The sequence below is a fragment of the Oratosquilla oratoria genome, chromosome 25, assembly GCF_046742065.1.
Source record: "Oratosquilla oratoria isolate Oo_2021 chromosome 25, ASM4674206v1, whole genome shotgun sequence".
NCBI classification, from domain to species: Eukaryota; Metazoa; Arthropoda; class Malacostraca; order Stomatopoda; family Squillidae; genus Oratosquilla; species Oratosquilla oratoria.
In genome coordinates, this window is record NC_134801.1 from 24,830,362 (window position 1) to 24,840,842 (window position 10,481).

The following is a 10,481-nucleotide window of genomic DNA, read 5'->3' on the forward strand; positions in this document are numbered from 1 at the left end:
CGGGAAGAGAGCTATGCTCGTGATGACCCATCTTTGTATCTCTCAGCATCAAGTTTTTTCTTAAAATCTTGAATAGTATTTGCACATGCAGTATTCTATTTGTATTCATCCTCAGATACATATTTCTCATACCTTTCATTCCCCCAAGATATTTACTTACTCCCCTTACCCTACAATTTACCTCCACCACTCTGTTCTCCACTGCACTTCTACATGTAACCTGAAGATTCTTCACTTCCTTTAGCCTCATTCCTGAAAGATTTACCTCCAACTCGTACAACAATATACAGACCCATACATCCACACCTACTTCATGCACAAAAACTCATTTAACATCCACCCCATCTCAACACCTTATACTCCCACTGTACTGCTAAAGTCAAAAGCAATGCAGTAAGGAACACTGCTTCTACAGCAAACCTAATTGGAGCTAATTTATCCCTATTACTTCATTATATAGTAACTCACTTCCTCATCCACTGAAGCACAGGAAAGGAATATCCTTTCACATTCAAAATCTCTCTCATCCTGTACTACCTTTTACACTCTCTTCTATAGACATTTTTCATGCATCCAAGGCCCCCTCTAACTCATTTTTGGCTTTCCCCTCTAGTTCATTCCATCCAGTTTTGCTTTTCATGCTTTCTCATTCTTCTCATAAGCACTTTGTAACAAAAAAAATACTTACTCTATTAGGTATATGATTTTTATCTGGTGGAAGAGGAGGAGGATATGGGTCATTGTGTCTAATGCCATAAGGTCGCAGGTGGTAGATAAAGTACTCCAATTCATACATCTTATGGGGAGGAACGTAGTGGAAAGATATAGCTGTGTCTGAGCAGCAATCTAGGCCCTGGAATAAAATATATCTTCCATAAATACATATGTCAAACTACATAGGTCAACATGAATATCGGACTATTATTGAATGGTAACATTCTCTATGATACATACATATACCAAAGGCTTTTTCCCCTTTACAAGGGAGGGAGCCATATGGGGTAATGATTGCATACTTTTTATGTAATCAATCATATAGGAACTTTAATGACACTCATCACTAAGTGAATTATGAATCATATTGGACTGATCAGTTTCTTGGGAACTTTGGGTCCCCAGCAGGAGCAATCAGGAGCAACAGATTAACTGATAATAACACCACTGCTGATCAGAATCACGTAGCATTCTCTCACGACTGGAGACTAATCTCCCCTAAAAGAGGAATGCTGGTAAATTTTAACTTCTACTAGTCCTCCTTTCTACAACCATCCTTAAATCTACCTTTTACCACCCATGACTCCAACACTTCATTTCCCCTTCAAAGTGATGGAAGGGCTCTTAAGAGGTCATGGGAACAAATTAAGAAAGACCACATGTCTAAAGGATTTAAAGATATACAGTTTTCCATATAGATGCATAATTACATGCAATGTCTGATGATATAACCCAAGGTCATACAATACACAAATTTAACTCTAAACATGATAACTGGAAATCAAGGATATAGATTAACTCCTTCCATATGATGACACCTACGTAGGCGTCATGAGGTGTGAATGGGTATACGAAGATGCCGATGTTCTTTATTATATTTTGTAGTTGTAGCAAAGTGAACCCCATATTCTGTGAACTGGTCTGACCATATTTTCTGTGGTTATTAATATTCAGAGTGAAAGAGAATGAGTAATAGAGCTATAACTTTATATCTTATAAAGTGAGTATTGTGGTGCATCATTGAATCATCATACATCAGGCAGCTGATGCTGCCCGCAAGAATTTGACACGTACTGAAGAGGTTAATTCATATACCACTCTGTACCTAAGTGTCTCATGTGAAACATAAAACTTCATTTCTTTATATCCAAGAGTTTTACAGAATCCTGTGTTACAAACCACATCTGATGGGTAGTAAATCCAGTCCCAGAACCAGTTCTTAGGACCAATGTGTCCTGGAACAAGGTGATGTTCCGGAACAAATGGAAAAAATCTGCCACGACCTAAACTGTCTCTTGAATCCACTGGGTACACTCCAATATTTTGCAAACATTTACCTGGAACAAGAAGAAAGAAAAAGGTAAGAAAAAGAAAAAATCAATGTACATATATAGCATATAAAAAGAGGCCTTAATTCCCCTTATAAAGTGGTGGGCAAATGAAAGCATGCATTTCTTTTTTTTAATAACTCTGTAGGTAAGCTTCTACGACACCTTGTCATGTCAAGTAACATTTCTATTCTGGCTTCCACTGAGCTTGACTTGACTTCTCATGGAATGAACGTACAGAAAGAAGGATCTTAAGTCCCATTACTCCGTCCCACAATGTTGCCTTTTACAGCTCGCATAATTCTTTGTTTACATCACAAAGTATTGTCTTTTTATTGTATTTACACTTAAAGAAACAAATGCATCAAAGTTCCAAATCTATTTTCCTGTTACTTACCCATTTCAACATCTTCTGCTCCTTCATGGTCAGGTCGACACTTTTTACCATTGGGGATGGCTTCTTCAACAAATTTCACAACAGCACTTCTACTTAAAACATAGCCAGCACCTGAAAAGCAAAACAAAATATATATCTTTAGTTTTTACAGTGAAAGAGTTAAAAAATTGTGGAGCTCTTTTATAAAAATAAATAAATGATCCTCTAAGTACTCTTCTATCTGTATTAGCCTCTTCAACTTAACAAAATGGATTGATTTTGTTCTGGTGCAGATAGATAAATGTTAATGGAAGTGAAAACAGTAAGGGTAAGATGGTTAGAGTATTTTAGTTGCTGAATGTGGAAAAGGTTAGGGAGGGATTGACTGGCAGTGGGAAGAGCTAATAAAATGACTGATGGGAGAGGAGAATGAGAGAGATATAGAAAAAGATGAGCTACAAAGAGCTTTAAAAATAATGAGAACTAGTAATGTATCTGGAATGGATGGTATCATTTAGATTGTGTAAAATAAAGGGAGATACAATCATAGTGGATTGGCTAGTGAGACGGTTTAATGTGTGTCTAAGGGGGGGCAGTGTGCTGGAGAAGTGCTTGTATGGTTCCACGTTACAAAGGAAAGGGGATATTTGTGAATGGAGTAGTTTAAGAGGGATCAGTTTGTTGAATGTAGTTGGAAAGGGATATGAAAAGTTTTTCATTGAACAGAGAGTATAAATATTGAGGAGCAGTGTTGGTTTAAAAAAGTAGAGAGTCTATGGATCAAATTTTTGTGGTTAGATTTATGTGATTTTTTCAGCATAAGGTACAGATACTTTCTGGGTTTTTATGGATTTGGAGAAGGCTCATGACAAGGTAGAGATAAGGCATTGTGGGAAGTATGGGATCTGAGAAAAGCTGTTAAAGGCAGTCAAAAGGTTTTATGTGAGTAGTAGAGCTTGTGTTATGATTGGGAATGGTGAGAGCGAGTGGTTCATGGTAAATGTTGCCATGGCTGTTCAATGTGTATATGGATAGTATGGTATGGGAGGTAAATGCAAGGGTAATGGGCAGGGGATTGGAGATGGTTAGGGATCACATTTGTCCCCCTTTTCCTTGTAAAGTGGAACTATACAAGCACTCCTATATAAAATGCAGACAAGAAATACATCCCCAGAGGCAACGGAAAATCAAATAACCCAATTTCACACCAAAAATTCAAGGCCTCATCAAACAATGCAACATATTCAAACACATCACCCCCACCCCTATTCCTCAGAATATAACAGAACACACAAGCATTTACACTGTGATTAAAAACAAAATACATGAACAAAAAACAATAAATTTGCTACGCTTTGCCAACACAATCACAAAACACCAAAAAATTGTACAAGACATTCCACAGGAACACACTCTTGTACAATAACCACAACAGTCAACTTACTTTCAAACAGACTATAAGCAAACATGTTCATAAATCATTCTGCACAGACAAGCCATCTCATCCCTCACCCTGCCAACAAACACATATGACACAAGACTTCCCCACAGACCCAGAATACACACCCTTCTGAGAGCCAGATGAAGCACAATATCCATAACCTCAAGCTCTCATCCACTTGAGGCCTTGACAACATAAGTAACATCCATCTACAACACCTTGGACTGCATGGCATACATGTACTCATCAACATTGCAAACTGCAGCTATTCACACAACACCATACCCAACATATGAAAGCATGGTAAAATCACAATCCCCAAACCTAACAAAAACCCAACAGTTCCAACATCACACCTCTCTGCACCCTCCTCCAAAGTCACAGAGCTCCTCATACTACAACTTGTCACACCACACATCCCCCCTGCCAATTCACAACACTATTTTTGACTACTGCACTCCACTCTTCTGATAGATCTTACACAAAGAGTTTTTGAGGGCATCAGATAAGCCACCACACAGAATACTTCTTATAACACTAGACATTCCCCAACTCAATCTCACAAATCTCGCAAAAAATGATCTGAAACTCCCCCTTCTCTCTCCTGAAAACATCCAAAACTTAACCTATCCTTTCTTTTGATACCACTATATAGTTTATTAATACCCTACCAATCAACCTTCCATCCACTATCCTTTCCCATGTATACTTATGCTTGGCTCTCTTCTTAAACATTGTGTTTGATATCAACAACTCACTTTCAAAACATCTCCAACACCACCTCTCCACTACAATTCATACTTGGCACCCCAACTTCCCTACTACTGCACCTATTGGCTCATCTACTACTCTAGCTTTGTGATCCACCAACACCATTACATTTACATGACCTCCAGAAACTCTCTACACACTCCTGTATATACATATTCAAAACGCTTCTCTTTCCTCTATACTTTTATCACTACTAGGTCTATATGCACTCACAAAAACACACATTTCCCATACCAGTTTCACCTTCACACACATTAACCTTGAAACCACTAACCTCCATTCCACCATGCACTTTTCAATCACATCACTTACTAACAGAACTACCTCTCTACCCTCCTCATCATTATTGACTCTCCCCCCACCGCATTTCCAAACTTAAAATCACACCTCCCCTTTCACCTTAGTTTCATTTTTGCTAACATATCCATCTTCTCACATAGTATCCTCTTACCTTTTACTCTCATCTGTGCCATAACCACACACATTTAATGATCTCAATTTTAGGGTTCTGATTGGAACACTCCTCCCAGGCCCTCTTATGCTTTCACTTCTCTTAAGATGAACATACAGAGAGTAGGATACCAAGTTCCATCACTCTGTCCCACTTTGTCACCCTTTACGACTGGCATGCAAATTACATTGGCAGAATTCTTTCCTCCCCCTAACACATGGAACATGGGAAAGGAAAAGGTATAATCAAAGAAGTGATAAAGGACAGTTTCAAGGGAACAGCATAAAGGGAGGGATAGTTGTAGTACCGTATTTTTTGGACCATAAGGCGCTTCGTACCATAAGGCGCACCCGTAATTTGCTATTCCCCGTCCTTACATAAGGCACACCTGACCATAAGGCACACCTGGTCTCATCATCGGATAATCATGCATATGTGAGTGCATTCAGAACTGAACATTTTCGTTGTTGAATGAGAAAAGTCGGTTGGGATTTAGCAAAATTACAAAAATAAATGATATATATTTTTTTTTATTTGGTCAATGAAATCAGACCACCTCCATGGACGGTCTGCCCTGCCAATACCCCTAAAAAACAACATAAACACGTTACAGGAATTATGGGGAATAAAACCAACATTAGCAGTTTTATTCCCGGAATTCTCTATTCACTTAAAAACACAAGATTTATTACAAATGACGGTAAATTTTTAGTTTCGACCATGGGCGCAATATAGCAATAGAAAATTAATTATTAATTTTGTAAATTATAATGTATCAACGTAATATGCAATTTTGTAAGCGGAAAAAAAACAGTGCTAAAACAATTTCATAAGTAACGAAGTCGTGTCGGACGAATGGTGCGCCATGTTTGTTATGATAGATGCCAACGTCGTCTGACCTAACCTGTGTTTAATAAATCATTACCTGCAAATTAAATGTCATCCGGCTCGTCCTCGTTGTCGCCGTCGTGAGAGACGTTGGCGGGCTTTTCAACCACTCTCTCAGTTAGCGGGGTACACAAAGTTCTTGCAGCTTGAAGGAATGCATGTATCTCCGCTCCATAACATTCCTTCAAGAAAATGTGCCTGGCGAGGTACTGTCGGAAGTACCAAGGTATTTTTTATTTTCATTTCCGCCCACAAAATTGCATTTTACGCTGTTACATTTTAATTTACAAAATTAATAATTAATTTTCTATTGCTATATTGCGCCCATGGTCGAAACTAAAAAAAATACCCAAATGACTACAGTCGGAGTGGAGCGAGACTAGACCAATGCAAAATGGCTGTCAGTGTTGTGGACGCTATCATATCATAGCCATGATAGCGTGAATGAATGTGGTGGCATGGACTCGAAAACTGTCGAAGTTTTCGCAATTTTCTTTTCAATATACAGGTAAACGTCGACTTACGATGGCATTAGGTTTCGATAGAGCCATCGTAAGACGATCTCATCGTAAGTCGATCCCCACTCTGTTCTGTGGTCACTGTACCTAGCCTACCTGTATATTAACCACCAGAGATACTGAATATAGCCTATTAAACATGTACAGTAGTTTATTTAATTATTTTTATCCTTTTTACCATATTCAAACACTATAATATGTATTTTCAGTACGGAACTTAAATCTCGCGGGCAGCAGCCAATGCCAGCCGTACGACGTGACGTAATAATACTCGCATCATAAAATATAGTCACCGCTTATATCGATCGTTCTCTCTTTCACCCGCGAATTTTGAAAACCACAGAGAATGAATCATTTGAGAGAATGTAAAAACACAGGGGCGACTACAATAAATATAATCAAGACGCCGATATGGCAGCGTCGCGAATCCACTTGCTCCTCATGACGCCTACGTGTGCGGCACCGTATGGAAGGGGTTAAATTATCATATCGTCGTCGTCGTCGTCGTCATCGTAAAGTCGAACAATCGTAAGTCGCGGCCATCGTAAGTCGACGTTTACCTGTATATGCATCTTGGTTATAACTTGGCTGTAACTTTTGCTACGCCTATGCACTGTCGCCGTCGGCAGGCTAGCTACGAAACGTGTCAAAATAGTACGTCACTGTCCGAGGCATTTTTTTCCACTGAAGCCACACATAAGGCGCACCTCACGATAAGGCACACCACCCGATTTTGGCCGATTTTAAGGATTTTTCCCGCACCTTATGGTCTGAACAATACGGTACAAAAAGTTGCACAATTTCTCTAGTAGTAGATTTTACTCATATATAATTGATGTGTGGGTTTAGCACTCCAATACAATCCCTAAAACATTGGCTGCATGCTGCTATGCAATTACTATTGCATGATAACATGCAGTCAATATCCTAGAAAGGAATCCTAAAATCCCAATATAAAATCTCACCCAAAACTTCATATGGAAATTAATAGAATATCATACCTCCACTCATATAGCCTTCTTTCATATATTTCTTGAAGCGACAGCCAAACCAAATATTGTCATCTGGACTGAAAGGGCTTAACATGTAGCGAAGGTTTTCGAGAACAACATAGCTGTAAAAAAAAGAAAAAATACATATATACATATACCAAAGGCTCTTTTTCCCCCTTACAAGGGAGGTAGCAAAAAAAAACATAGGCATAAAAACAACTCCCACCTATTCCATCTCCAACATACTCCACTCCCCTCCACCCTCCTCTTCCCTCCCTCTTATCTTGGCACCTCCTGGATGACGGGACATCCCTGCATCTTGTCCACTGCCCTGGGTCACAAGCAGTGTCACAAGACACAGCACATCCACAGCAAGGCCAATTCATTAAATTGGCAACACCCCTCCTCCATCCCCTCATGAAGAAAATAAGAAGACAGGTCTGCATCAAAATATCACTAGTACTCCTTCACCCCCTATCCCCAACTTCCCCTCATGCATCACAGCATCATCTATACACAACCATTCTCCATTCACCCCAATCTTCTGTCATCTCCCATCCTTCCTCCACAGACATTCCTCCCTTTCCCAATGCCCCTTTTACCCTATCCATCCATCTCATCCTAGGTAGCCCCCTCATGTTCACTCCTTCCACTTCTGCCTTCCACACCTCTTTTACTAGTCTTTCTTCACTCATTTTGTGTCCAAACCAAATCATATGTAAAAAGCATGCATTACATACGTGTCATCATCAGCTTTGAGAAACCAATCCCCTTCATTGATGAGGTTATCATGGATATACTGGAAAGCTGCTTTAGTCTTCTGCCACAAGTGGTCCCTGCCTTCACCAACTTTTAACTTTATGATTCCAAGACCAGGATCTGTTAAAAAAAAATCATACCAAAGACTATACTCTGTGAAAATACAAAAATAAATTATAATTATATAGGGTTGCCCTGCTGCCATGATGCAGCTCTGCTGTGGACATACTGTTGCATTGCTTCTGACCTGGGTGGGAGTCAGGGATAACCCTTCATCCAGGAGGAGCTAAGATGAGAGAGAAACAAGGGTGGTGGATGGGAGTGGATGCATGCCTTGACTGGCTACCTCTTTTGTAAGGGAGATGAGCAGTCAGTCTCTGAGGAATGCCATGGCTGGAATGGGATTTTCCCATAAATCCTCTGAGTATAATTATGTTGTGTTGTTGGTGTGCATAAATGTGTACAATGCATCTTCCATAATGTGTTGAATACTACGAGGTGAAGTGTTACATCCTGGATAGATATCTGCAATGCATTCATCCATCTGCCTCTGGTAACTTAGACGGACTGGATAGTGGCCACACTGCAGCCTGGTCAGCTGGACCCTGTCCTCTCAAGGAAGAGAGGATTCAGAGGGATGGATATCAGGGGAACTGGCATGCAATAGTGGGATGTCTTTCAGTTTGTCGATGCAGCAGTGAGTGATATGATTATTGATATGCTTCAAGAGGCTGGTGTCTGGTGTTTGTGGATGAAGAAAGCATATATATGTGTGATAAAGGTATTTGGGTGTTGTTTTGATGTTTCTTGGCTTGTGTAGGTGTTCTGCCAAATGGTGTAGTGGGTGGGCTGTACTTGTGGAAGATGTGGCAAGTGTTTGCGTGCCTCTCATGTCAAGGTGATCCTGGACTTTGAGGACTTTCATTTCATGGTGTAGATGGTCTGTGGGTATTGTATTTATGCAGCCTATAATCATCTTTAGGACTTTGTTCTGTATAGTCTGGAGGGTGTTGTGGTGTCTCAGCATGGTTGGAGCCCCATGTGGGGCTCATGTAATTCAACAATGAGCATATATTTTGTTTGTATACTTTAATAATAGCTTTTTTGTTGTACCCGAATGTTGTAACCCTATATATAATTTAGGAGCAAAGAATCTAGGTATGTATTTTGTCTTTATGTTTATGATGTGTTGTTTGAAAGACATGGATGTACTGTAAGTTACTTCAAGAATCCTGAGTGTGTGTGTGTGGTACATGGAAGATACTGTGATGCATGGAAGGGAGTGGGTGGGGGATGGTGGGGTTAAGGAGTTGTTGTGTAAATGTTATTTTGATGCAATCTGATGGGATTTCACCCTTCTTCAATGTTTCTGCATGAGAGGACAGAGAGGGGTTTTGCAGATTAAATGAAGCAGACTTGCTGTGGTTGTGCTGTCTTGCTGCATTACTTCTGACCCATGGTGATGGGCAAGATGCAGGGATGAGAGGGAGGGAGGGGTGGGCGGGGAATGGAGGTGGAATTATGTCATTTGACTTTAGTTACCTTCCTTGTAAGGGGGAAAAAGCCCTTGGTATATGCATGTATATATGCAAACATGTTGGCATATCTTGTTGTTCCTTCCATCATGTCATTGACATAGACAAGAAACATTATTGGTGCAAACACTGAATCTTGTGGAACTCTGCTCATTACTTCTCTCCATCTTGACATCTTATCCTTTACTAGTGTCCTCATGTATCTTTCCCTCAAAAAAATCTTTCATCCATTCTACAAGTTTGCCTCTCAGTCCTTCAACATGCCCCAATTTCCACATAAGTCAACTCTGAGGTACTTTGTCAAATGCCTTCTTTAGGTCAAGGTACACACAGTCCACCCACCCCTCTTTCTGGCATTGCATCCATCACTTCTGAGTAAAAGCTTAAAATATTTGACACATGACATTCCATATCTTAAGCAAGACTGTCAGAATGTTCGTCTTTTCAAGACATTTGGTTCATCAATCTTTCACAATTCTTTCACATAAATTCCCCTCCTGTGCTGGTCAGTGAACTGGCCTATAATTTAGTTGTCTCCTTATTTCCACCTTTGTGAATTGCTACCTCATTTGCCCTTTTCCACCCCGCACCCATCCAACACACATTTGGCTTCCATTTTACCTTAATTTTGTCTCCTGCCCAATGCCTGGGTCAGAAACAATGCAGTAAGACACACAACCTCCACAGCAGGGCCAGAATACTGAAGCT

General features: G+C 40.0%; 1 protein-coding gene across 4 annotated transcripts in view; it reads right to left on the minus strand.

Moving 5' to 3' along the window:
- LOC143038862 (glycoprotein-N-acetylgalactosamine 3-beta-galactosyltransferase 1-like) overlaps positions 1-10,481 on the minus strand; it is a 99,239-nt gene that overhangs the window by 17,438 nt on the left and 71,320 nt on the right. For all 4 annotated transcript variants that reach the window (XM_076208503.1, XM_076208502.1, XM_076208504.1 and 1 more), the window contains 5 exons: positions 8,220-8,358; positions 7,489-7,601; positions 2,440-2,550; positions 1,894-2,051; positions 689-853 (listed from right to left, as the gene is read on the minus strand). In XM_076208503.1, coding sequence (XP_076064618.1) covers positions 689-853; positions 1,894-2,051; positions 2,440-2,550; positions 7,489-7,601; positions 8,220-8,358 — 686 coding nt within the window. The remainder of the gene's footprint in view (positions 1-688; positions 854-1,893; positions 2,052-2,439; positions 2,551-7,488; positions 7,602-8,219; positions 8,359-10,481) is intronic.